This window comes from Mus musculus, chromosome 10, assembly GCF_000001635.26.
Source record: "Mus musculus strain C57BL/6J chromosome 10, GRCm38.p6 C57BL/6J".
NCBI lineage: Eukaryota > Metazoa > Chordata > Mammalia > Rodentia > Muridae > Mus > Mus musculus.
This window is the reverse complement of record NC_000076.6, coordinates 79572099-79599510: the sequence shown is the minus strand read 5'-3', so window position 1 is coordinate 79599510 and position 27412 is coordinate 79572099. Positions and strand designations below refer to the sequence as shown.

The 27412-nt window shown below is 50.5% G+C and overlaps 1 protein-coding gene and 1 long non-coding RNA gene across 4 annotated transcripts; one reads left to right on the top strand and one right to left on the bottom strand.

Moving 5' to 3' along the window:
- Positions 1 to 9074: 9074 nt before the first annotated feature.
- Gm51808 lies at positions 9075 to 19683 on the bottom strand. The gene is made up of 2 exons (XR_003949013.1): positions 18800 to 19683; positions 9075 to 9622 (listed from the first exon to the last, which is right to left on the bottom strand). It is a non-coding gene; the product is annotated as a predicted gene, 51808 (long non-coding RNA).
- Theg (testicular haploid expressed gene) lies at positions 12375 to 23034 on the top strand. Of its 3 annotated transcripts, none has more exons than NM_011583.3 (8): positions 12375 to 12731; positions 13161 to 13280; positions 13536 to 13607; positions 14057 to 14118; positions 14751 to 14820; positions 15656 to 15773; positions 19413 to 19572; positions 22745 to 23034. In NM_011583.3, the coding sequence occupies exons 1-8, from the start codon at positions 12445 to 12447 to the stop codon at positions 22981 to 22983; spliced, it is 1128 nt and encodes a 375-aa protein (NP_035713.1). In that variant the 5' UTR covers positions 12375 to 12444; the 3' UTR covers positions 22984 to 23034. The 3 variants fall into 3 exon arrangements, with proteins under 3 accessions (NP_035713.1, NP_954696.1, XP_006513642.1); XM_006513579.3 differs by lacking the exon at positions 22745 to 23034 and adding an exon at positions 20685 to 20936 and having other exon boundaries at positions 12376 to 12731; NM_199226.1 differs by lacking the exon at positions 13536 to 13607.
- The last annotated feature ends 4378 nt before the right edge of the window (positions 23035 to 27412 follow it).

The window sequence follows — 27412 nt, the reverse complement described above, 5'->3', positions numbered from 1 at the left end:
TCAATGTGACTGATTCCTGACTGGATACAATGTGACTGATTCCTGATTGGATTCAATGTGACCGATTGTGCTCCGACTCCCCAGCTTTCCTCTGATTGCTGACTGGATACAATGTGACCAATCTTGCGCCTGCCCTCAGGATGGACTTCATGAATTCTCAGTAGAAATAAACTCTCTTTTAGTTGGTTTTTGTTAGGGTATTTGAATATTTTCTTCATTTAAATTTTTGTGTGTGTGTATGTTTATTTTGTTTGCATGTATGTCTACATACCATGTATCTACAGTGCCAACAGAGGCCAGGAGAGAGCCTGGGATTCTTTGTAACTGGAGTTACAGGAGATTGTGAACCACAATGTAGGTGGTGGGAACTTAACCTGTGTCTTCAACTACTTTAAATGCGGAGCCATCATCTCTCCAGGCCCTTGCTAGGGTATTTTATCACAGCAACAGGGAACTAATACAGCTCCATGTGGAAGTGTCCAGTGACTATGTCATGCACTTCAAAAATCCATCCCATAATTGTACCCTTATCGTCCCTCTATCTTCCCATCTTCCCTTTCACCAACTACCCTTCATCATCCTCCACCATCCTCCCATCATCATCTTCCCATCATCATCCTCTCATCACCTTTATCATCTCCACCATCCTCCCATCACCATCCTCCCATCCTCCTCCTATCACCTTTCAGCATCTCCACCATCCTCCCATCACCATCCTCCCATCCTCCTTTTCCCATCACCCTTCATCATCTCCACCATCCTTCTATCACCATCCTCCTATCACCTTCATCATCTTCACCATCCTACCATCACCATTCTCCTATCACCATCCTCCCATTATTATCCTCCCATCACCCTTCATCATCTCCACCATCCTTCCATCCTCCTCCTCCCATTACCCTTCATCATCTCCACCATCCTCCCATCACCATCCTCCCATCACCCCTCATCATTTTCCACCATCCTCCCATCACCATCCTCCCACCACCTTTCACCCTCCCTCCACCACACTTGATTGTGTTACACCGTTGTCTTCCTAGGCCCTTCCATCTTCTTCCCATTGTCCTGCCAACATCCTCTCTTGTCCTCTCACAGTCCTCCATCCTCCGCCTCCCCCTGCTGCCTCCCACCATTCTCCCCCCACAATTCCCCTCTTGTCCTAGTTTTCAAGATAAAACACCTTGACAATATGTAGCCTGGGGGGAGGTTCTACAGGTTGTTGGCTACAGGTTGCAGTCCATTATCAAGGAAAGTGAGGGCAGGAACTCAAGCAGGAACCTGGAGGTAAAACATCAGGATCACCTTCCCTGGGTGGCTGACCCTCCCACATCAACTGTCAGTCAAGGCAACATTCCCATAGACTTGCCTACAGGCCTAGCTGGTGGGTGGTGGGGGCATTTCCTCTCTGAGGCTGTCTTTTCCCTGGTGAGTCAAATTGACAGCGCAGATCCGCCTCAGCCATCACACCCACCTCCACCACCCTTTTAGGGCAGGGGGATGGGGTAGATTGGCCTGGGGCTGAGGTAGTGAGGAGCTAGCGCTCACTGAAGATACTGAGCGGGGAATGTTCCCTGTGCCCTAGCAGAGTACGTGGAAGGCCTGGCTTCTATTTTACCAGTAGCAAGACTTGTTCCCTCAGCAGCCCTGTGAATAAGAATTGAATTTTAATCTAGATGAACCATGGAGTTTTCCTGAATCTAAGTTTAGTGGCCAGTGAGAGACATCCTATCCAAACCAGACGGTGGCCAGGCTTGCAATCTAGGCCCCTCCCTCACTGGTCCTCATCCTGGGTTTGCCTTCTGATGGGAGTGCCTTACTCTTCACCAGCTCATCCTGGACCAGGAGGCTCTTGAGGGGCATCCCACTCTGGCTGGGGAGGGGGAATGAGGGCAGGTGGTATACCCCAGTCTGTGGTCTCCATAGCTGCTGCTGCTCACTGCCTCACCCACTCACCCAGTCTTCTGCACACAGGATGACTCTGACCTAGGGGATCCTGGGTCCTGGTAGGCTCATATGTGTCTCTCTGGACCAGGGGAGTTCCTGGCATGGAGTGGGATGGTCACCTATCTGAGTTACAGAAGACCTGGTGTCTATTAATAAACCTGAGATGGAGCTGCTACGTGGCCCCTCCTCAGTGAGTGAGACCTTGGTGGGTTGGCTGCATCCCCCTCAGGCCCCAGTGCTGACTCACCCCAGCTCATTTTAGATCCTCTTTTTCCACCTCCCCCACCGAGACGACTTAATTTAGTCTCGGTCTTAGGCGAGAGAGAGCCTGGCGCATGGCGGGAAGCCCAGCTCAGCCTGATTCCACTCTGGGTGTCTCCATAGGAACCGGACTGTGCTGGGAAACGCCAGGATGGAGGACCACACTGGAGCTCAGTTCTGCCTTCCTGACGCCTGGGCATGTGGATGCTCATGGCGTCCTGAAGCTGACAAGGTCTTGAGAAGAGGCAGAAGCCCGAGAACTGGAACAAAGCTGCCAGCTCCTACCTTTTCTGTTTCCTTAGAGCAAGCAACTTCTGGGATGCTCTACCTTGGGGGAAAGAATTGCAAAGTCCCAGGACAAAGACTAGAGGCCCCTGTGCTCATAGGGTTTGGGAAATAATGAGTGATATGTGTGGAAGACTTACTCTAAGCATGATCATAAGATACTCTAACAAACATAGGATTAGGAGTGGAAAAACATCCACAAGAACACAGGTCCAGGCCTAGCCACCCATTCCTGCTTGAGCATGAAGCCCCTTCCCAGATGCCTGCTCCTGACGCAGTGTGTGCTCCACATCTGCCATGGACCCTCCACAACTGTAGCTGCCCAGGGTCCACTTGTGCCCCTACCCTGCTTCATGCTTCCCTAGCTATGGTGCTGGCTACAGTAATGCCTCGCGTCTGTCCACTGAGTTGGCTCTCATCACATGTGTTGGCTTCTCCGATCTGTGAGAACAATCTACTCTTAATGAAAGTTCCTGGCTCTTGGGACACCCAGCTTTTTAGTTCAGTGAGGCCGGCTTGGACTTTGAGAGAATGGGTCCTCCCTACCTTGCAGTTGTGGGTGTTTAAACCTAGGACCTCATGTATGCTAGGCAAGCACTCTGCCCCGGAGCTACAGCCCAACCTGCATCTGCATCAGCTGCCTGTACAGTGTCTGACTTATAGCAGGGCAGCCAGCGGGACTCACATACAACCAGAGGAGACCAAATGGAAGGTCCCTCTTAGATTACCACCTGGGTACTCCTTGATACCAATCAGGTGGGGAGGACAGTGAAATTTCTGTACAGATGAAAAACAGTCTTGCCTGGCTGCCGGAGGAGAACACCTGGAAGGATGCTGTGGGGTAGGAACAGAAGTTGAAAGGTAGCTTAGGTCCCTGGGCAGCGCCCACCTCCCGGTGCCCTCGTGTGCTGCATTTCCTAGCTGTGGTCACTCTTTGGAACTGCTGGACCTTGGAAGAATGAGTGGGTGCTGCTAGGGCAGCTGGGCCACCAATGCAGCCTCGGGTGCTCAGAGATGCCATGCAGCCCATGCTGGTAGTAGCCAGGTCCTGGGTGAAAGCTTGGGATTGTCTGAAAGGAGAACGGCAGAAGCGGAGATGAGGCCAGCTGTGTTCTAAAGCTGTGTTTTCTGTTTGTGCCTCCTTACTCTTGGTTAAAGGAATGCTGGGACAGTCAAACTTCTGTTAGCACCAAACAGAGACTTTGCCCCTGAGGAGGCCAAAGCGCTGGAATCCAGGGGAAAGGGTTTGAGTTTTCGCCATTGTATTGATTGTTTCAGCCCTGCTCCCATCCAGGGCAACAGTCTATGACACATCGCCTGGGAATCAGACATCCTGGTTCTGTCGGAGACACAGAAGGTTATTGAGCCAAGTTATTAGAGCACACCCGTGAATCTATACCCGAGGCGGTCTAAAGTATCAGGAAGGCTGCTTTGACCCTAAGCTTTGTTCAGCGATAGTTTTCATCCACGCCGGCTTACTTAGCATCTATTTCTGGTTTGTAAATTTCTGCCCAGCTGCTGGGAGACTTGGGCTTCAAACCTGGAGCCTCCTTGACACAGGAGAGCATCGGTGACCGTGAGTAGGCCACCACCTAGTGGTTATCATGAGCATCACCATGGTCTCGGTTTGCAGTAGTGCTGAGCTGGACCTCAGAGGAGCTCGTGCCTCCTGCCTCAGGACCTTTCCCGACTGCAGCGGGAAATGTGATGCCTACTTTGAAATCGAGCACCAGAAAAGTGCAGAGGACCAAAATAAACGGAGAAGAAGAGCAAGGAAGCATGGAAGTCCTGATGCTCGGAGAGAAATGGAGGCGGGGCTGAGGGGAGGGAATCCATGGGGGTCAAGGGCAACCTGGTGCAGGGAGAAGCCTTCGAAGGAGGGAGAGGGGTCTGAGGGGGAGACAAAAGGGGGGCACTGAAAAGAGCTCAGAAGTGGATAGGGGGCTGAGGAGAGGACATAGGAGGGGAAGGGGCAGAGAGGAGGATAGAGGAGGTAACAGTGGAGATACAGAGGAGAGGACCCTGTCTTATGGGGGAATGGTTGTGTCGTTTGAAGTCAGGGTGATGTGCAACAGGGAGGCAGTTGAGATCTGTGGTATGGGCTGGTTTGTGTCTGTTGAACCCAATCACAGATGCCGCGACCCTGTGCACTGCTGTCGTGTCTGGCTTCCTCTATGGTTGAATAGCATGACTACTCTCAGAGCTGGGCTGGTCCGAGTGTCTATGAACAAATTTGGGCTGATGTGTGGCACCTTCTCTCCCATAACCTGTCTTTGCATGGACAGTGTCCCTGAAGTCAGGCCATCTCTGTGACTTCAGGCAGGCCAGAGGTGGACTCCCTGATCAGGTGCGTCAAACTCCTCCGTAGAAGAGCCTGGTTTGAGTCTTGGTCTCAGCCCTACAGTGGGTCCTTCATTAACATCAGCCACTCTGACTCTGGTTCCCAGAACCAACAGGAATGAGCATCAGGTTTCTTAAACTGTGGGCTGCAACTCCATACACGACTGAATGTGTAGGTCATAAAAAACTGGACAGCAGTTAGAGGTTTCGAAGCACAAAACATCCAAAAGGGAACTCGAAATAAAAAACATAACAAATCCGAGGTGTCTCTTGTACCTGTTTTTTGGCTACTTTGTGGGTTCCTCTTTCTTTCACTCTTATCCACAACTCCCTAACACTAGATAAGAGAAAAAAGAATAAAGAGGAGAGAGTTCCCTAAATAACGTCAAGGGTTGGAAAGGGGGTGACATCATTGTTAGGTTACTTCCTGCTGATTAGGGGCACCAAGTTCCTTGGGGCAAGTTTGATCTTCACCAGCAGGATATCTAACTTCTTCTCGTTTCTTCTACATGCAGGACTACTTAACAAACCTCGACTAATAGTGCCCCCTGCCCCTGAACCATCAACAACCCACCTCTTGAGACACTAGCATTTATTTAACCTCTAAAAAGTTTTCAGAATTCCAAACATTATACAATCTCAGAAACTATCTGCAGCTGGCAAAATTATGCCTCTGCTAGAGCAGGAGGCAAATCATAGTCAGCTGCTATGGACAGTCCAAAGCAGCCCCACACCCCACACCTGGGGTTAAAATGAAGGCATATTCTCATAATATTTCTGTGTTTTAGTTTTAGTTTTTTTAGAACCCCAAATTCTTGCTACAGCCTCTGGCCGTGTTCTCCTGTACAGTATCACTTTTTGGAGTATCAATAAAAGACTGGGGCAAGAAAAAGGCAAGAGAGCGAGTGAGGAGCATGTGAGGTGAATGTGGAGAGAAAATGGAGAGAGAGAGAGAGAGAGAGAGAGAGAGAGAGAGAGAGAGAGAGAGAGAGAGAGAGAGGAGCATATGAAGAGTATGTGTGAGAGAGAATGTGAGGTGTGTATGGAGAGTGTGTGTGAATGAAAGGAGAGTGTGTGAGATGTGTGTGAGAGTGAAAGGGGAACACATAGAGGTGTGTGTGAGAGTGAGAGTTCAAGAAAAGAAAAGTGCACAGGAGAAAAGCAGAGAGCACAATAGAATGCAGAGTGTGTGCAGCCTCAAGCTGCAAGTGAAAGAGAGAGAGAGAGAGAGAGAGAGAGAGAGAGAGCGAGCAGAGAATTAGAGAGAAGAGAGAGAAACTTTAAGCCTTGAAAAATTTCCTATCAGCTTGTACCCAAAAAGTAGTCTGTGTATATTTATTATGAGCCTTCCAGATATCCATGCTTCCAGTTGAGAACTCCTGTGTTGAGACTGGACCCCGATATGCTTTCATAGAAACATAATGGCTAAGTCATGGACAGCAAAGACTTAATATTGTCATCCTTCTCTGTGTATCAAATGAGGATGTCTGTGGGTCTTTTTCTGCTGGAATGCTTGGAGCTGATTGTGATACATTCTAACAGGAGTTACTGTTAATGTAAAAACAAATGAGCACGTCATCTCATTACTGTTCAACTTTGCTGTTATTGCTGTGAGCGCTGAAATTACATATCATACCTTGTGGTGGTTGGCCTAGGGAGTGGCACTATTTGGAGGTGGGGACTTGTTGGAGTAAGTGTGGTGCCCTGTTGGAGGAAGTGTGTCACTGTGGTGTGGGCTTGAAGACCCTCTTCCTGTGCTGGAGAGGTGGCTCAGGAGTTAAGAGCACCGACTGCTCTTCCGGAGGTCCTGAGTTCAATTCCCAGCAACCACATGGTGGCTCACAACCATCTGTAATGGATCTGATACCCTGTTCTGGTGTGTCTGAAGACAGCTACAGCGTACTTATATACATAAAATTAATAAACTTAAAAAAAAAAGACCCTCCTCCTAACCTTGTGAGAACCAGTCTTCCAGCAGCCTTCAGATGAAGATGTAGAACTCTCCGTTCTGCCTGTACCATGCCTGTCTGGATGCTGTCATGCTCCCACCTTGAGGATAATGGATCTATTTTTGTGCATGTGTGGGCTTTTCATGTGCATCACATGTGTGCCTGGTGCCTGTGGAAGACAGAAAGTGTCAGATTCCCTGGAGCTGGAGTCACAGGCAGTTGTAAGCAGCCTGATGTGGGTGCTGAGAGCCACCTGAGTCCTCTGGAAGGGCAGTAAGTCCTTTTAATCACCAAGCCCTTAATGTTCTGTTTTTATGTGTATGTGTGAGTATATGCCATATATGTGGAGGTACCTGCTGTGGGGGTTTGAGTGAGAATGGCTCCCATAAGCATACATATTTGGTCCCTAGTTGGTGGAACTGTTTAGGAAGGATTAAGAGGTGTGGCCTTGTTGGGTTGGGCTCACTAGGCCAACCTCACTAGGGTTGGGCTTTGAGATTTCAAAAGCCCATAACAGGCTCACTCTCGTTCTCTGTGTCCAACTTCTGGATGGAATATAAGTTCTCGGCGACTGCTCCCACACCATGTCTGCCTGCCTGCTGCCGTGCTCCCCACCATGATGGTCATGGATTCACCCTCTGAAACTGTAAGCAAGCCCCAAATAAATGTTTTCTTGTATAAGTTTCTTTGGTCATAGTGTCTCATCTCAGCAATAGAAAAGTAAGACAAAAGTTGGTATCAGGGAGTGGCGTATTGCTGTTACAAGGCTAAATGTGCTGTTTCTTGGAGGAATGTTGATTTAGGGGCTTTGGCTCAGGAAAGCAATTGAACAGGACTCAGTGGAGCATCCTGATAGGAACGTGGAAGACAGCAGTGCCGAAAACAGTGTGGACTGCGGAGACCCAGTCAAGAGGTTTCAGAGAGGAACAGTAGTAGAAACTGGCCTAGAGACCATTCTTGTGATATTTAAGCAAAGAATATGGCTGCTGTCTGCCATTGTCCAAAAACAAACAAACAAACAAACAAACAAACACCCCCCAAAAACAAAAAAACCTATCTGAGGCTAAATTGAAGAGTTTTGGATCAGTGTTGCTGGCAGAGGAGGTTTCAAGACAGCCTGGTATTGACTGGGATATGTGGGTTTTAGTAATCACTCTTATGCAGATCAAAATAGCGAAAAAGAGCAATCAAGACAAAAAAAGTAAATACAAAGTGTACAGTTTGAGGAGAAAAAGAGCATCTGGGAGTGTGAGGTTGAAGCCAAGCCTTGTGCTCAGAGATGGAAGGTTTAAAGAAAAGCTTGGTGTTCCACGGAATAAAGGAAGTGGTGCCCTCAGGGCAAGACCCCACTGCCCACCCAGCTAATCCTGCAACCTGTGATAGGGAAAGGTAAGTTCCTAAAGAGTATTAACAAGTCAGAACTTATGAAAATTAATTCAAGAAGGGGGCCAAGCTCCGCTCCAGCAGGCAGTAGAACTTGGCAGCTTCAGCTGTGTGGTTCTGACTTTGTCAAGGACACAGGAGTAAAGGCACAGTGGAATCGGCCTGAATGGTTAAGGAATGCTGCCGAGGCTCTCTCTCTGTGTGTGTGTGTTTGTGTCTCACACACACACACACACACACACACACACACACACACACACACAGAGAGAGAGAGAGAGAGAGAGAGAGAGAGAGAGAGAGAGAGAGAAGGTGAAGGCTTACCTTGGAAACCCCAAGATGTTGGAGATGCCAGAACCAGGGATATCTTCCAGGCAGAACTGCAGATAGGGTGTGGAACCAGCCAAAGAGAGAATTATGTTGCAATCCACAAAGCTGGAAGGGTGTGCAGCCATCAAACAGAGGTTCCGCATTTGGGGTTTGCCCTGCTGAGGTTTGGCCCAGCATTTCCTCACTGTGCCCCCTTTCCTCTTTTTTTGGGGAATTATAATGTTTATTTTGTGCCATTGTATGTTGGAAATATGTAATTTGCCTTTTGATTTTATCAGGTGTTACAGTTTTATAATTAAATTTATACATGAAAGAGATTGCTATGAGTCTTAGAAGAGACTTTGAAATTTTCAACAGTGCTGATACTGTGATAAACTATGGAGACTTTTGAAATTGAACTTAATACATTTGCACTATGATGTGGCCACCAGCCTCTTGGGGCCAGAAAGTGGAATGTGTTGGTTTGAATGAGAATAGCCCTCATAGGCTCTGTGGTGGTTTGAATATGCTTGGCTCATGGGAAGTTGAAGTGGAAATTTCTGGTTTCTTTGGAGATGCAGGTCATAATGATGTTGCGCTGAGGCAGACAGGTGAAAACACGTTTTATTGAAGCAGACACATGAAAGGATGCACGATGATTAGAAAGAATATGATTTTTTTTTTTTTTTGGTTTTTCTAGACAGGGTTTCTCTGTATAGTCTTGGCTGTCCTGGAACTCACTTTGTAGGCCTCGAACTCAAAAATCCGCCTGTCTCCGCCTCCCAAGTGCTGGGATTAAAGGTGTGTGCCACCACTGCCCGGCTAAGAATATGAATTTGACCACAGATGGTGGGACAGGGCTGGAGCACTGGTTCGCCTTGCTCTGCCTCACTAGTCTTTGCTGATGATGCTCCTGTACTGGTTTGTCTTGCATTGCTGATCTTCACTTGTCATGACGTGACTTCATGAAGAGTAACTCTCTAAAGAACTTCTCTTGATATTCCAGTGGCCTCTTGCCACCTCCGTGGACTCAGGCCGATTGGCGGAGCCTCAAAGTTTCTTCTACATTGAACTGCTGCTGTCTGTCAAGTGGATTGGCCTGCAGCTGCTGATTCTTGTTTGGTGGTTTGCTGGTAGACTGAACTGCTGGTATCCTAGAATGAAGATTGGAATCGCCTCAAAGAACTATTTCTAAACAGGTCCACTTCCCCTGTGTCCTAATAACCTACCTACCTTCCTTCCTTCCTTCCTTCCTTCCTTCCTTTCTTTCTTTCTTTCTTTCTTTCTTTCTTTCTTTCTTTCTTTCTTTCTTTCTTTTTCCTTTCTTTCTTTCCTTTCTTTCTCTTTCCTTCCTTCCTTCCTTCCTTCCTCTTTCTCTCTCTCTCTCTCTCTCTCTTTCTCTCTTTCTTTCTTTCTTTCTTTCTTTCTTTCTTTCTTTCTTTCTTTCTTTCTTTCTTTCGTTTGTTATAGTTTTTTTCGAGACAGGGTTTCTCTGTGTAGTCCTGGCTGTCCTGGAACTCACTCTGTAGACCAGGCTGGCCTCGAACTCAGAAACCCACCTGCCTCTGCCTCCCAAGTGCTGAGATAAAAGGTGTACAACCACCACAGCCTAGCCCTAATAACCTTTCTTTTCTACTCTCTCTGGTGGGCTAGAGGGTAGGTTAAAACATTTAAGAATCTTTATTAAAGTAAGTCCTGAAAAATCAAGTGCCTACTAGGAAGTGTGGCCTTGTTGGAGGAAGTATGTCATTGTGTGGGTGGGCTTTGAGAGTGTCCTCCTGGCTGCTTGTGGAAGACAGAGTCCTCTCCTGGCTACCTTTGGATCAAGATGTAGAACTCTTTGCTCCTCTAACACTATGTCTGCCAGGATGCTGCCATGATTCTTGCCCTGATGATAATGGACCGAAACTCTGAACCTGTAAGCCAGCCACAATTAACTTGTCCTTTATAAGAGTTGCCCTGATCGTGGTGTCTCTTTACAGCAATGGAAACCCTAAGACAGGCTCACATATCAGAATGCTGGGTCCCCAGTTGGTAGAACTGTTTTGGGGTAATTAGGAGGTATGACCTTGTTAGAGGATGTATGTCACTGGTGTTTTAAAAGCCTGTGTAAAGTCCAGTCTCTCTTGACCTACGCTTCCCACTTGAAGCTGAGGTGTAAGTTCTCGCTACTGCTGCAGCACCATGCCTGTCTCTCTGCTGCCGTGCTTCCCGCTGTGGTCATCATGGGCTCACTCCCCATCACTGTGAGCAAACCCCCAACTACATGCTTTCTTTTACCAGTTGCCTTGGTCATAGTGTCTCTTCACAGCTACAGAACAGTAACTAAGACACCTGGCAAGACCAGAAGATGGTGTCAGAGCCCCTTGGATCTGGAGTTACAGGCACATGTGATGTACCAGGAGCCAAACTCAGGTCCTCTGCAAGAGCAGCAAGCTTTTAACTGCTGAGTCATGTCCCCACCCCTCAGCACAATTCTTCTCTATGCCGATTTTCTTTCCTGCTTGGGAAACCCAAGATGGAGAATGTACCTCCGTAGTCCCTGGGGTCCGCAATGGCTCTAGTTCCACCACCTTTCATGTGTTAGCCAGGGCTCTCCAGGATATCAGAAGGGAAGGCATTTATTAGATTGGCTCTCAGGAGGATATGGGTTGCCTAGTCCAGTAGTGACTGCCTACCCTGTGCAGCAGCTGACTACCTGGCAACTGTTTAGTCTATAAGGCTGGATACCTTAGCAGTCCCAATCTGTCACTGAAGGCCTGAGGGTTCCTAGAGAACCACTGGTCTTCAGTCCACCCTGGAAAGTTGAAAAAAAATCTGGGTTCTGATATCAGTGAAGGAAGGTGGCAGCAGTGGAGGTGACAATAGAGTATACACACTCACCAGCAAGAAGCAAAGGCCAGGAGGCAACACGGCCTTCCCCTTAGACTTTACTATAGCTGAGCAGATATTGGAAAGTACTGGCCACTCTGGGGGAAGGTCTCCCTTTAATCCTTCCAGCCAGGCTGGTCTCAGATGACAGTCAAGGTTAGCCAGCACGTGTCAGAGGTTGGGTATCACCCTGCATCTGGCCCCTTAGCTGTGAGCTTTGGAAAGGTATTACTTCCTCATCGCCCTGGTCTCTGGGACTCTGCCCCTTCCACTTGCCTCCATGACCTCATCTCAATCCTACTCTTGTAAAAGCAGTGAGAGTAGAGATGGAGTCTCTCCAGCCATGGTATGGGGGTCACGGTCCTCTGTTCTATCAGCTCCCCACGTGCTCAGGCTGGAAATGGGGGTGTGTTGGCAGTGCCCTCTGTCACAGCCATCATCTCATTGTAAGATGCAAGGTGGTATATTCGGAAGGTACTTCCTTATATAATTCAGGGCAGAGTCTGCATGTGTCATAGGACCCTGAGCTGTGAGGACCTGAGAGTCAGCTACCAGAGGAAGAAGTAGAAAGCCAGAGCCATCTATGAGGGTGCTATGTTTGGAAGCTCACCTGCCATCAGATTAACAGGCCCTGTGGTCACAGAATGGCTGCTTGAGCAACAGACATTAAAGATAAGCCCAATCATAACCAGGAAGCAGAGATGTGGTTTCTTTCTTGTGGCTCTTTTAAAGGGAAAAGAAAAAATTCTGCCCAGAAATCCCTGTGGAGTCCATAAACCCACCCACTGGAGGGGCACACCCTTCTGTGAGAACTGAAGCCAGGCTCAACTCTGAAGTCCAGCACAGATGGGTCATCTCGGCACTCAGGAGGTTGAGGCCAGCCTGGGCTACATAGTGAGACCCTGTCGCCTCTTGTCTCCCACTCCAAAAGAAAGACACGAAGGGTGGAGTCCTGAGCTGTGCACCTCAGACTTAGCTCCAACACTGGGATGGAATGGGGCCTCGGAATCCATGGGTGGGCATTCTTCTGTTGCTGTGGCAACCATAGGTCCATTTGGGTGCTGAGGGAGGGAGTGAGGTTAAAGGGTTAGGAGGGGCAGTACACATGGGGGAACTTGGTGAACACCGGGCCAGTTTGCTCAGTAACCCAATCCCGGAGGTCAAGACTTTGGGAGAGTTAAAGCAGGGACAGAACAATGGCAATTTGGACCTTGAGAGCGAGCCATTTGGGAGCCATTGGTTGCAGGGCTCTAAGGCCACTACAGGGCGAACCTCAGAAGAACCAGAGGAGGAAATCCCCCCAGAGGAGATGGCTGGGGAAGAGCTCCCGGAGACCTCCAATCTGGATGGTCCTCTTCAACAAGACCTGGAGGTGGAAGTGGTTGAAATGAGGTGGGTGTTGGGGACCCAGTGGGCAGGTAGGTGCCAAGGAGGCAGATGCTAACACACCAGTCTATCCTGGACACCTTCGTTGTCCTTCCCCTTGGAGACCCCCCCACCCCCAGCTTCCCAGAGGCAAGGGACGCTACTCGTAGCTCTGTCCTCCTCCAGGTCCTCAATAAACACTAGGGAGAGAAGTGAATGTCGTGTTTATTCTCCCAACAGCCCCAGGAGGTGGGAGCTGGCTACTTCTGGTTCCGTGGGCTCAGGGCTCAGTTTCTGGACAGTGTGGGGCCTGGGTGACAGCAAACACACCCAGTGTCCACTGCTCCAGGGGCTCAGAGCTGACCGGAGGCTCCTGGTAGGGGAGCAAGACTGCTCTGTAAGCTCCAAGACACGTCAGGGTGGACCAGCAGGCCCTGATGCCACATTCTTTTGCAGCCATCTGTCCATCACTGAGCGGACTCCCAGTGTCTCCACAGCCAAGGGCAGGAAAAAGAGGAGCCGGAGGCTGCTGGAGCTGGCGAAGCCTAAGACCAACTGGCAATGTCTGAGAGACAGGTGAGGGCTGGGGCCCATGAGGTGGTGAGGTAGTAGGTGACCTAGCCTGCTGTGCTCTTCTGACACCCGGACACCAGCCCATCACCCCTGTGGCACCTTGGGCAGGACACGTAGAGAATAAATGGACTGTTGGGAGGCACCAGGCAAGGCACCAGAGGTGGGACCCTTGGGTGGTACCCAGAGGACAGTGAGGAATCTGGGAGCCAGTGGGGACCCAGAGGCAAAGGCAGGGCCTGGGACCCTGTCTCATCGCAGGACGGGGCGCTGTTGTAAGGGCTATGCCTGGATTTCCCCACGCAAGACCAACTTGCAGTTCTGCCTGTATTGGTGAGTTGGGGTGTCCCCTCCCTCTGTCACCTGTCCATGTCAGGGACATGCCAAGCTCCAAGGATACACCTGAGCTGCCTTCTCTCCAGGGACCAAGTTGCAGGGGTGGAGGGCTCTAGAGCTAGGGCTGTCCTGCCTCTGTCTTCCTGCTGTGCATTAGGCCTGCTGGGCTGTGTCTGTGTACCTGAGGGGCCCAGCTCTCCAGGCTGCACTTGGCCTTTTCATGTGCTCCATCTTGGAACATGGGCCTCACTCTAGATAATCTGTGTTTCCCCTGGTGCTCGCTGCCCTAATCCAGCCTGACCTTCTGTTCCCCCGACTGTGCTTCCTGGTTCCCCAGCCTCCTGTCCATTGTTCCAGGGCCTCAGGCTTCCCTTCCCTAGCAGAGGACAGGGCACTGGGCACAGGGCACAGGGCACCCTGCCCTGAGCTGCTCGGCTGTATTCCAGGCCTTCTGTATACTGGACCGAGCGATTTATCGAGGACACCACGTTGACCATCACGGTCCCTGGTAGGTTCTGTCTCTCTCTGGGGCAGCCTGGGTGTCCTCTGCCTGGTCCAGGGCCTGCTGGCTCTGCTCAGTATGTGGCTACCAGCCACCTTCCCAGGCCACTCTCAGGACTCCAGTCCTTTCCCACCTCTCTGAGTGGCTGGAACCCTGTGGGATTGCAGGGAGATGGGTTCAGGGTAGTCCCTAAGGCAAATCTGGGCAGGGCTAGTATTTGTATTACAGAGATCCTGCCTTCCTTCCCAAATGGGATCCATCTTCTTTGAGCATAAAGACTCCTTCAAATAAAGACCCCAACAAGAGCTCCTCTGTGGATGAGTGTAGCCAAGGATGACCTCTCTTGGGGCTCTAGTCTCATCCATGCCCTGCCCCAACCCTAGAAATCCTAGGCCAGCACCAACTTCAGACAAAAACCTAGTTTACGAGCCTCTTAGGTTTAACCATGGGGAGGAAGGAGCCAGTCTTGTCTGTTGTATTATGCCTGTGGCTGGGGACACTTTTGGCCAAGTGTCTGCCCATGTCTCTAGCCTGTGCCCTGTGCCTGGACCTGTGGAGGGCTGAGTAGAACCCTGGGGTGGAGGGTGGGTCCTGCTGGGGCCTAGGGTAGCTGTGGTGACCAGGTCATTTCTGTCCAGTGGTGTCCCAGCGCATGGAGGAGCTTTCGAGGCCCAAGCGGTTCTACCAGGAATATTACAACAATAACAGGTAGGGGGAGGGCGGCCAGGCGCAGAACCTCTTCCTGTTTCATTCTGAGAGGGGGTTAATGTGCCCTGCTTCTGGCTGCTGAGTCTCAAGAGGTCTAGCCAATGTCCCTTAGCAGTCTGACCTCAGGGATCAAGGGGATGACACCCGCCGGTGATCTATCAGCCTGACTTTGATCAGCATGAGTGACACTGGCACTCGTGACCACAGGTTATAGAGGACGGACCTGAAGGGCATTCATGCTTTCTGAAGGGCCCCTTGGGCAAACCTTTGCTGTCTCTACTATACACTGATGGCTGAGGCAGGACCTGTGCCACCACTGTGTCTATGTGCAGCCCTGTTCTGTGTTAATGCTATACTGTCATCTGAGTTGGGGGAAGTCATGCTCACATGTGGCTGGTGATGTCCCCTGTGCTGGGTGGGCTTCAGGGCGAGCTGCTGCATTCCAGCTTCTGGCGGGACGGTTGGAGTTAGCTGTTGCTGAAGCTCAGGTCAGCAGCGTTTGTTCTTGGAGAGGGCGGAGATAGCTCCCGATTTTACCCTCTGAGCTCAGGGTAGTCACTTCCCTAGCCCTTTGTGGCTCCTGATGGGAAGGGGAGCTGGCCCTTTGCCACACAGGAAAGTTAAGGAAGAAAGGGAGGATGCCTCGCACTCTGGGCTGGACACCTGGCAGAAGCTTCTCTCTTCACGGGATTTCCTCTGGGAGGTATTTTGTACCTCAGCGTCTTTAGGCTCACCCATCCCAGGAGCATTCTGGGAAAGACCATGCACATACAGTTAGTCACCCACAGCTCTGCAGAGGAGTGGGGGTGATGGCTGAACTCCAAGTGTCTTTCAGGACAACGCCCATCTGGTCCATCCCTCGGTCCACTCTGGAGTACCAAGCTTCTAACCGGCTGAAGCAACTGGCTACCCCGAAGGTTCGCAATAACATCTGGAGCATTAACATGTCTGAGGTAGGCAGCGCTTGCCATACACTCTTAAGTGTTGGGACAGTGGGAACAGCTGCCTTTAAATTCAGGTGAGATGATGGGGGCACAGCCTCTATGGGGTGGGGGTGGGGTTCACTAGGTCATCTGACAACCTCTGTCCTCCCCCTCTGGCCCTTGAGCCTTATCACCCTCTCCTGCCAACTGGGATCAATTGATGTTTGATCACTCTCGGTCATCACAGCATCTGGTCATCACAGAGTCTGGGGCTCCGTGATGGAGGAACATCACCTAAAGGGATGTGGCCAGTTACTCTGTGTGGTCACCTGGACCTGCTTTTTAAATAATTTTAAAGTCTCTCTGGGGTTCCCTGGCTATTGATTCAGTCTTAGCTGAATCAGCAAACTCCAGGCTCAGTGAGAGATGCAGTCTCCAAACACAAGGTGGAGAGCTAGTATGGTTCTGAACACCTTTAGTCCCAGGCAAGAGGCAGACAGATTTCCAGGAGTTTGAGGCCAGCCCAGTCTACATAGCAAATTCTAGGCTAATCAGGACTTCATGGGGTAGCTGTGAATTAAACTGCTCTGGCTCTCGGTGGGTCGCCTGTATACTGCACCTGCCCGTGAGTTCTCTGGATTCTTGAATGGAAGACACACACACACACACACACACACACACACACACACACACACACACACCAGCTAATTTTGATATGCCTTGACTAGCTCAATGGTTGGGCACTTCTAACCCTCCCTGTGGCTACCACACAGTTCCTTCTGGCATTCCTGGCTTAACACTTTCTAAATCTATTTTATCTTTGCTGCCCTGTTACCTTCTGGTTAGCACCCCCTCACCCTCCCATAGGGCCGCTTTCCCTTTCCTCCTACATTGCTGGATGCTTTCTCTCCTGCAGCTCCTAAATCTGATCCCTCTCCCTCTGAGTCACGGTGATTTTCAGTCCCCCCCCAACTCCCTCTCTCTGTTTCCTCCCAGCCTGAACAATCTAGAAGCCCCGCCCCATGTCCCGGCCCAGCCAATGGCTATATGACAATTCTTTATTATCAATCGAAGGTAGCTGGGGGCAGGGACCCTGAGGTCTGGAAGTGTGGCTTTGGCAGCCAAAATAAGACAGCGCATTAGCCGGGCGTGGTGGCGCACGTCTTTAATCCCAGCACTGGGGAGGCAGAGGCAGGCGGATTTCTGAGTTCGAGGCCAGCCTGGTCTACAGAGTGAGTTCCAGGACAGCCAAGGCTATACAGAGAAACCCTGTCTCGAAAGAAAAAAAAAAAAAAGACAGCGCATTAGAAACAATCCCTAACACACAGAGAGACCATCTAAAAACTAAAAACCTGTGGAGGACGGTGGTGCCTGCCTTTAGTCTCAGCACTACAGAGGCAGGGGAGGGAGAATCTCTGTAAGCTTGAATCCAGCTTGGTCTACATAATGAGTTCCAGGACAGTCAGGGCTCTGAGAGAGATTCTGTTAAAAGAAAACCTCTACCAACAACAATGAAAAAACCACCGCCAACCCCCAATCCAGCCAGGTGTGGTGGCACACATCTGCCAGCCATGGCACTCATGGGATGGATTTAGGAACATCGAGAGTTCGAGGCCACCTTCAGTCACTCAGTGAGTTCAAGGCCAGCCTGGGCTGCATTAGACCCTGTTTCAAAAACACAAAACAAAGTCCCAGCAGCATAGCATGCCACCCCTGTCATATGCTCCCATACTCCTTCCTTCCTTCCTTCCTTCCTTCCTTTCTTTCTTTCTTTCTTTCTTTCTTTCTTTCTTTCTTTCTTTCTCTCTCTCTCTCTCTCTCTCTCTCTCTCTCTCTCTCTCTCTCTCTTTCTTTCTTTCTTTCTTTCTTGAGACAGGGTTTCTCTGTATTGCCCTGGCTGTTCTGGAACTCACCCTGTAGACCAGGCTGGCCTCGAACTCAGAAATTCATTGCCTCTGCCTCCCAAGTGTTGGGATTAAAGGCGTGTGCCACCACGCCCGGCCCTCAGTCTTGACTTTTGAACTTGCTTCTCATTTGGATCCAACACATGGTTCTTCTCACCCACTGCCTTTGCTTCCGTCCTCACACTCGGAGGTGCCCTCACATTCCTGCAGGCCTGCATCCAGATTGCTCCCGTGTCTCAGGGCTGCAATCTCCTACAGCTGCCATGGTCACTGGGACAGACCCTCTGGAGAGTCCAGGTTCCTGGACCCGGGGATGAGGCCCCATTGGGAACATTCTCTCCTTCTGTAAGTTGCTCCCTGTAACAGCTGACGGTCTCGCCTCAGCCAGGCCCAGGCTTTGCCTAGAAACCTTCCCATTCACGCTTGTCCTAACACACAGGGTCCACCTGCATTCTCACCTGTACTGGAGTAGTCTCTCTGTTACTCCTGTTACTATTCCTCTGTAGTCTCGAAACTAAGGTACCAGGGCTGGGTCTGTGTCTTCCTGTGTGCATTGCTCTCAGAATTCAAGAAGCCCTGCTAGATTGTCAGTACATGTAGGCCTCTCTTTGGGCCTGCCAGGGAACAGGCTTGAAAAGGGGACCTGTTAGAGGGTCAGTGGGGAAGACTCAGGCTGGAAAATGCAGCGGCTTTTCAAAGGTGGGTGATGAGCGGCAGCCACAGACCTAATTCTGAGCTTTTGGACAATGAAGCCTGTGAGGTGGCCCTTAGGAGCACTGGCTGCTCATCTGAAGGACTGGGCTCCACCCCATCCTCATTGTGACCCTGGTGGTGCCAAACCGGCTGGAACTCCAGTTGCAGAGGATCTGGCACCCTCTTCTGGCTACTGCCGGTACTGCACACATGAGACGCACTGTCCCACATATACATAAAAATTATTAAAGTATATATATATATATATATATATATATATTTAAAAGAACGTACCTTAGGGAAATATCTACCTTGGCCTGCCCATTTCCATGGCAGTCCCTCTGCCTTGGCAGTCTGTGGCATCCATCTCAGTAGCCCCTCATGGTGTTGCCAGACTCTCACGGCAGCAGCCTCAGTTGTCCCTGCCCCTCACACCTCAGAAGCTCATTTTGTGCTTACCTTCCTCCGCGTGTTAGGCATTCACAGTGTAATCCTTGGTTGATGTGGAAGCCTTTGAACCCGTGCCCCACGTTGATCAGGTGAATTCAGCTTTGCACGCACGCTGTGCACTGATGTCAGACAGAGCTTTGAGGTCACAGGAATCCCTCAAAACTGTGCCCTGAGCTGCTCTCCTGTGGCTGTGCATGGAGTCTCTGCTGCCACATTTGCACCAGGGTCTTTTCAAGCCTGTGACTATCCACCGACAGCTTGTTTTTTCTCTATCATATTCATTCTGAGACAGGGTTTCACTGGGTAGACCAGGCTGGCTGCCTCCAGTTGACAAAGATCTGTCTGCCTCTGCTTCCCAAATGCCAGATTAAAGGTGTTCACCACCATGTTGGGCTATTATTAGTTCTGGTATTTTGCTTTATAGTTTACCTTTCCTAAAGCAGCTGAAAGCATTACCATTTTGTGGTGTCCCTGGAGAGGGGCTCTTGATGTACTTACTGTGGCTACTAAGCCTTGTCGAACACACTGCAAAACCGATTTCTCCCTGGGAGGCAGGGCGTGCCTGCTCTGTGCACTGCTCTGAATCGTGACCAATTCAGTCTCCCTCTGTTCCTGTTTCCAGGTTTCCCAAGTCTCCAGAGCAGCCCAGATGGCAGTCCCGACCCCACGGACGCTTCGGCTGGCAAAGCCCAGGCCCCCAGCCACTCTGTTGGAAGAGTGGGACCCTATGCCAAAACCCAAGCCTTACGTGTCAGACTATAACCGCCTTCTTCAGCTGGCAAGTGAGTGGATGCCCTGGTGGATGTGGGATGGAGACACAGGGTGCGGTGAGGAGACACGGGTTGGAGGCCCGTGCTTGCCCGGTGTGTGTCTTCCTTGTGCATTGCTCTCTGAATCCTGGACCCTGCCAGAGGTTATATAATAGCTGAGGGCATTGGCAGAGCAAGCTGGTGCAGAGATGAAGCTGAGGGCAGGCACCAGGCAGCCAGGCTGAGCTGTGAGGGCTGCTTTGGAGCAATTGCTTGCTTGATTCCCTTTTGTGTGAGAGTTGAATATTCCTTTGCGAGTGGCAGCAGTAAGGCGCACTCATCATGGGAAAGACAAACGAGCCTAAGGAAGAAAATAAAAGGAACACCTAATGTCACAACCTAGAGTTCACACGCTTCGTACACATGGTGCAGAGCCCGTGTGGACAAGTTCACACGCATCTTCCAGGCTTTCCCTCAACCCCTCACCGCACACTGACCAGGCTGGAACCCCGTGGGCTGTCCCTGTAGCACAATGCTCCCCCACCCTGTGACTCTCACTCCCAGGACGCAGTGGCCAGCGGGGTTTGGTAACCTTCAGCAGTTGCCTTGCATGTTGGTGGCCTCAGGACTCCCCCTCCTGGTGTCATTCCTGCACCCTGTTCACTTCAGACCCTGGAGCCCTGATGTGGTCTACATGGTGTTTTGTTTTGTTTTGTTTTGTTTGTTTTTTTGCTCACGCATCACTGCCTGTACGTGATGCTGGCCTGGGTGTGTCTTGGTTGCATACTGTCCACTGTGTGCTGGCCCTGAGAGGCCAGCAGCTTGCAGAGTCAGTGAGTCTGGGCTGCTCTTGTCTGACGCCCATAGAGCAGATGGCTGGCCTTTTGGGGTTCCCAGCTCTCTCTGTCCCAGGTCATGGTTTACAGTTTGCAGGTGCTCTGTCTAGGAGATGGTCACTAGTGCTTTATCAGACTTCCTGAGGTGACAGGGTACGGCTGGAGCCCTGCACCTGCCAGGCGCTTGCCTGCCACTGGCAGATTGGGGATGTGTTTGGCTGTGGGTGGGAGCACGCGCCCAGCTCTGCCTCCTCAGTCCTGTTGGGGTTGGAGGGCGTCTCCTCTCCACTGTCATACTGTGCTTCACAGAGTTTAAACACCCAGATGTTGGGGCTAGACAGACGGCTCAGCAGTTAAGAGCACTGGCTGCTCTTCCACAGGACCGGGGTTCGATTCCTCTCAGCACCCACATGGCAGCTCACAACCGTCAGTAACTCCAGCTCCCGGAGCAGACACGCTCTTCTGGCTTCTGCCTGCACCAGGCACACTCGTGGTGCACAGCACTGCATACAGACAATACTAATCATATCATTATATAATAAAGTCGTTCTTAAAAAGAAATGAAAGCTTCAATGGTCTGAGCCCGGGGCGGGTTGACCCCCTGCCCTGGGACCACCAAGTCCCAGATGCTGGCTCATTAGACCCTTTGCTGTAGAGCTTTGATCTAGCCGGGGGCACTTTTCGTTCTGAGGGAAAGGGCTTGTATTAGCTACTTTTCCCTCTTGCTGTGACAAAGTACCCAAAGAAAGGACCTGAGGGGACAGCCCACCCTGGTGGGATTGCCATGAGGGGACAGCAAGCGAGGGGCAGCTGGTCACACTGTGTCGCAGTCAGGACACAGATACGGATGCAGGTGTAGTGGTCTTTGCTGCTTTGTGGGTTCTTCTTTCTATCATCCTTCACCCCTTTTCTTCCAACCTTTTAACCCCCTAACACTAGATAAGAGAGAAGAAAGGATAGAGGGGAAAGGAATGAGATCTCTGAATAACGTCAGGGGCTACAAAGTAGCCATCGGACTACTTCCTGCTGATTAGGAGTGTCGGGTTCCTTGGGGCAAGTTTGATCTTAGCTGTCTCAAAATCTACTTTTTTCTTTTTGTTTCTTCTTTGTGCAGGACTACTTAACAAACCACTGCCAACAACAACCAACACCTCATCCTTTCTCTCAGGGCCCTAGCATTTATATACCATCTGAAAAGTCCCCAGAATTCCAAATGTCACAGGAACTATCTGCAGCTGGCAAAACCACGCCTCTGCTAGAGCAGGAGGCAAATCATAGTCAGCTGCCGCAGACAGTCCAAAGCAGCCCCACATCCCACATCTAGGTTTAAAACAAAAACATAGTCTTACAATATTTCTGTGTTTTTTAAGAGAAACAAAAAAATCCAGAATTCTCACTGCCTGCTGGCATTCACCTTGCTTTTTCAGTTCTCAGCCTGGGATGCGAGGCTCTGGGCAGGATGGTGTTGCCACATTCAAGGCTTTGTTGATCCTTTTGAGAGAGAGCTCCTTGTGGACACACACACAGCTGTGTTTCCACGTGGTTCTCTGTCCCAGGGATCTACTTTCTCTCCCCAGGGCCTCAGTGCAGTCTCTCCTATACCTCACCCTATAGAACCCCCAGAGATAAAGCGGACACAGACTAGGCTCCCCGCTTCCCCAGGTGGAGAAAGACCATGTTCTCCCTGGTAACTGTGGTCTTCTTTCTGAGTGCTGTGACCAACTGAGATGTCTTCTTCACAATTCACCCTCTTAAAAGGTGGTTTTCAACATCTTTTTTTTTTTTTTTTTTTTTTGAGACAGGGTTTCTCTGTGTAGCCCTGGCTGTCCTGGAACTCTGTAGACCAGGCTGGCCTCGAATTCAGAAATCCGCCTGCCTGCCTCCCAAATGCTGGGATCAAAGGTGTGTGCCACCACGCCTGGCTCCGTTTTCAACATCTTCACAAAGTTATCCAATCATCACCTACACAGTTCTGGAACATTCTATTGCTACAAAAGAAAGCGTTGTCCTCATGAGCAGTCACTTGATCCCCTCTCTAGTGCTTGGTACTTCTAGACTCACTTTCTTCTCTGAATTCACCTGCCCTGGACGTTTCCTGTCATGGGATCCCCCATGTTGTTTGTCCTTTGGTGTCTGGTTCTCTTATTGTCCTTGAGTTCCCCATCCACCATGCTGAGCTCTTTCAGAGCCTTAGTCCTGTTCATGGCTGTGTAATACTCCGAGTACATGTGGATGCTGTTGTGCTCCGGATTTGACACTGTGGGCGTGGCCCACACATATCTGTCACTCATGTGCTGATGGGCAGACCCAGCTTGGAGCTTTGCCTGAGAACTCTGAGCCTGGTGCTGTTCCTCTCTTTTGCCCTTTAGCACCCAAGGCCCTGTCAGAAAAGTGCGTTCCTGATCGCAGTCCTCAGTGGGAGGTCCTGGATGTCACCAAGAACGCGGTGGCCAGTTCACGGATCATCTCCCTGGCCCAGCCCAAAATTCGAAAGGACCTCAACGAGGGCTACAACCCATACTACATCTCCCCAGCCTCTCTGGTGGCTCAGGCATCTCCTCGAATTTATGAGCTTGCCACCCCCAAATACATCACCAAGAAAGTGTGACAACCAAGCCTTCTCTCCAGCTCACCCCCAGTAAACACCAAGTGCATCCTCGCCTGTGTGCGTGAATCGATGAGCTTCGTGGCTTGGGCAGGGGCGGGCGGGCGGGGATGCCAGAGGCCAGAACAATAATAATGTTATTTTCGTATTCTACCTGCGATGTGCAGCCATTTTATTTCCCAGGCTTCTCTTGCCATCCTGAGAGACCGTGAGGCTCGCCTCAGCCCCTCGCTTGTCTCCCAAGATGTCTCCATCTAGCTGCCTCCCTCATGCCATAAGGCTTTCAATCAAGCTCAGCCCCATGGTCCTTGTAGCGATCTGATGAGGGGGTGATCATCCTTGTAGGGGTTCCTGCCACGGTCCTCAGTTTCACTGTTGACATTGTCATAGGGTCACAATGTTTGCAGTGAGGCCGGGAGGGGGGCATTTCACTGCACAAGCCAGGGGACACCCGGCGAAAGGGCTTTTTTTTTTTTTTTTTCCTGGAATCTGAGCACATGGCTTCCAGAGCTGGGAGAGACTTTTGTCCTTCAGTCCCTCAGACGTGGGCAGCTGGTTATGCAGAGCAGATGGGCTGAGCAGGCTCCAGGCTCCTAGCAAACCACCAGCAGCAGGGCCCATCATCTCTCAGGTCTGGAATGAGGCCCTGACATGGATCGTGGCATTACAGCTCAGTGGAGTAGAGAAGAGATGCTTTCTTCTGATAGATCCAGGGAGGATATGTGTGGCCCAGTGTCTCAGGGGGTTGTGTTACCTCGAAGTCCTTTACCCCTCCTTTGGAACCAGCAGGTGAGACTCTCCTGGTCTCTGTTCCAACTCTTCTTTCCTTTGAAGATCCAGCAGTGACACTTGATCCACAATGGTCCCCAGTTCAGGGTCCTTCACTTAATCTCCATGCTAAGCAAGATGCTCTTACCTGCTCAACTGTGGAGGACTCTCCCTGAAACCCGACACAGAGCCTCCTATGTGGCTAGCTGTGCTGTGAGCCAGCTGCTCTGCTCAGGACAGTGACATAGGCCTACCAGCTTGGTTCACAGGGCTGATAGTGCCAGATTCTGAGCAGGGCCTGGGATCTGACAGTCTTGGCATCAAAGTTTAGACACAGAGGAAGTTCAGAGTGTTAGTTTGGGGGTTTAAAAGCATGCCGAGGCTCTGGGCCAGCATCTAGAAGAAAAAGTCATCACAGGAAACAAGAAATAGTTCCTTCTGAGTCAGGCCTCAGGCCTCAGAATTCCTGGCAGACCCAGGCCAGCCTCATGGCGACTTCCAGGCGCTGCACTGGGGGCAGGGAATTTTGAGAGGGAGAGCTGTATTATCTCAAGGGGAACCTTCTTCCCTAGGGCTGGTCCTCTAATCCCAAATTGGTGGACTGTCCAAACTTGGGTGTCTACTGTCTGAACCTGAGGTACATGTCATTCCTTACAGGGTCATTGTGTCACCAAAGCAGATGTCATTCATACTGAACACAGTAAGGGGCCCGAGGGAGGACGGTGAGCAGAGTACAGTGGTTTCTACTTTTCCCTGTCCAAGAATGTTCTGATCTCAGGTAACAGGTTAAGGTCTTTTCTTTTTGAGCCAGGTCTCACTCGGGCCCGGATTTTACTCTGTAATCCAAGCTGACCTTGAACTCAAGGTGAGCCTTCTGTTTTAGCCTCCAGGGTGTGATGATGTGCGGTTTGTGCGTCCCTTTAAGCCTTGGAATTAGTGATTTTTGATGTAGCAACAGTAGAAACCTAGAAATTGCTAGGCTGAGTCAGTGGGCGGGGTGGGGGTGGGGTGGTTTGCAGTGGTGGCTCAGGTGACATCTCTTCCTCGAGGCTGAGCAACACCAGCAATATTAAAAACCAAGTAAGAAGTGGCTGTACACGCCTTCAATCCCAGCACTTGGGGGCAGAGGCATGCTGGTCTCAGCGAGTTCAAGGTCAGCCTGCTCTACTCAATACGATGCTTTTTGCCTCTGTGTGTGTGTGTGGGGGGGTGCGGGTAACAAAACAAGACAGGATGTTGGAATCAGTTGTGGCCTCAAACGCTGTGTGCACTGCTGTTCAAAGTCACCTCAACATTTCAATGTTCTGACTCAGCCCCAGAATCCCAAGAGCCCCACGCACCCTTGTACTTGACCTTGCCCTGGCTCTTGTCAGCATAGACTACTGTGACTCTGCTGCGGGAGGGCATTAGGTGACCCATTTGTATATAGATGCTTGTATATAGATTTTGTTTTTTCCTTTGGTTTGTACTGGAAAACAATTCTGCACTGGAACACCTCTCGCCCTCCATCTCTGCACCTCTCCCTGTATGAGCTGTCCAGTTTGCTTCCCCTTCTTTCTTAATACTGCTTTGGAGGGCCATTTGATATGTTTCATTTAAAAAGTTTTCTTCTTTTTAAAATTTTTTTTCTTTCTTTCTTTCTTTCTTTTTTTTTTTTTTCTTGAGACAGGGTCTGTGTAGCATTGGCTGGCCTGGAATTCACTCTGTAGACCAGGCTGGCCTTGTACTCAGAGATCTGCCTGCTCATGTCTCCTGAGCACTGGGATGGAAGGTGTGCACCCTCATGTTGGGCCAATAGGCTTTAATGCAACATGCCCCCCCCCCCCCCGGCTATCTACTGAGAAGAAGAAACCACTCATGTTGTGGGGTCACGCGCAGTTGCTCACTGTGACTTCACGGATAACTATTAAGAGGCAGTAGACTGAAGGGACTCACAGCACTGAATCAGGCACTGGGGTGAGGGTTGAGGGAGGAGCTTGAGGAAGGGGGTGCAGGGCTGAGTGAGGAACACACGGAACTGGACCCTCTGAAGTTGGAGTTGGCTGCTGTGTCTGCTGAGTAGCTGCCAGCTTGGCCAGCCACAGAGGAGACTAAAGGCCAGTAGCACAGTGTGTCCTGCGCAGAGTTCCTACCACAGCAGGGGTGGGGGCCCGGGTCACATCACCTCGGAGAGACCACACCTGTTCAGAACAGAGACACACGCAGAGTATATAGTCCATATCAGATACCACAGATGAACTGAAGACAAAGAACACCAAACATACCCCAATCTTTTTTAAAATTAACTTTGATTTATTTGACTTTTTTTTTTTTTGGTTTTTCGAGACAGGGTTTCTCTGTGTAGCCCTGGCTGTCCTGGAACGCACTTTGTAGACCAGGCTGGCCTCGAACTCAGAAATCCACCTGCCTCTGCCTCCCAAGTGCTGGGATTAAAGGCGTGCTCCACCACGCCTGGCTTATTTGACTTTTTAAAATTACTTTTTTTTTTTTTTACATTCCAGTTGTTGCCCCCTTCCCGGTCCAATCTCCCACAGCTCCTCATCCCATTCTACCTCCTTACATCTCCAAGAGGATGTCTCCCCCTTACCAGGCCTCCCCATTCCCTGGGGCCTCAAGTCTCTTGAGGGTCAGGCGCATCTTTTCCCACTGAGGCCAGACCAGGCAGTCCTCTGCCATATATGTATGGGGTGCCTTGGACCTGTTCGTGTATGCTGCCTGGTTGGTGGCTCAGTGTCTGTGAGATCTCAGGGATCCGGGTTTGTTGGTCTTCCTATGGGGTCCCCCTCCTCAGCTTCTTCCAGCCCTCTACTAACTCAACCATAGGGGTCCTCAACTTCAGTTCAACAGATGGGTATAAGTATCTGTCTCTGTCAGCTGCTTGTTGGGCCTCTTGAAGGACAGCCATGCTAGGCTCCTGTCTATAAGCATACCATAGCATCAGTAATAATGTCAGGCCTTGAAGCCTCCCCTTGAGATGGATCCCAAATTGGGCCTGTCACTGGATCTCCTTTCCTTCCATCTTTTGTCTCTGTGGTTCTTTTAGGAACAAATCTGGGTCAGAGTTTTTGACTGTGGGACTGCAACCCTATCCCTCCACTTGCTACCCTGTCTTTCTACTGGCGGTGAACTCTATAAGTTCCCTCTCCCCACTGTTGGGCATTTCATCTAAGGTCCCTCCCTTTGAGTCCTGAGAGCCTCTCACCTTCCAGGTCTCTGGTGTTTTCTAGGGGGTCTCCGTCCCCACCCCCTGAGGTTGCATGTTCCAATCATTCTGCTGGCCCTCAGGGCTTCTCTCCTGTCATCCCTACCCCCCATACCTGATCATGTTCTCCTTCCCACCCCTCCCCTCTCTCACCCAGGTACCTCCCTCCCTCTGCCTCCTGTGATTGTTTCTTCTCCCTCCCAAGAAGGATTGAAGCATCTTCACTTGGGCCCTTCAGCTTGTTAACCTTCTTGAGTTCTGTGGACTGTATCCTAGGTAATCTTTTTTTTTTTTTTTGAGACAGGGTTTCTCTGTATAGCCGTGGCTGTCCTGGAACTCACTTTGTAGACCAGGCTGGCTTCAAACTCAGAAATCCGCCTGCCTCTGCTTCCCGAGTACTGGGATTAAAGGCGTGCACCACCATACCTGGCTCTAGGTATTTTGTACTTTGGCTAATATCCA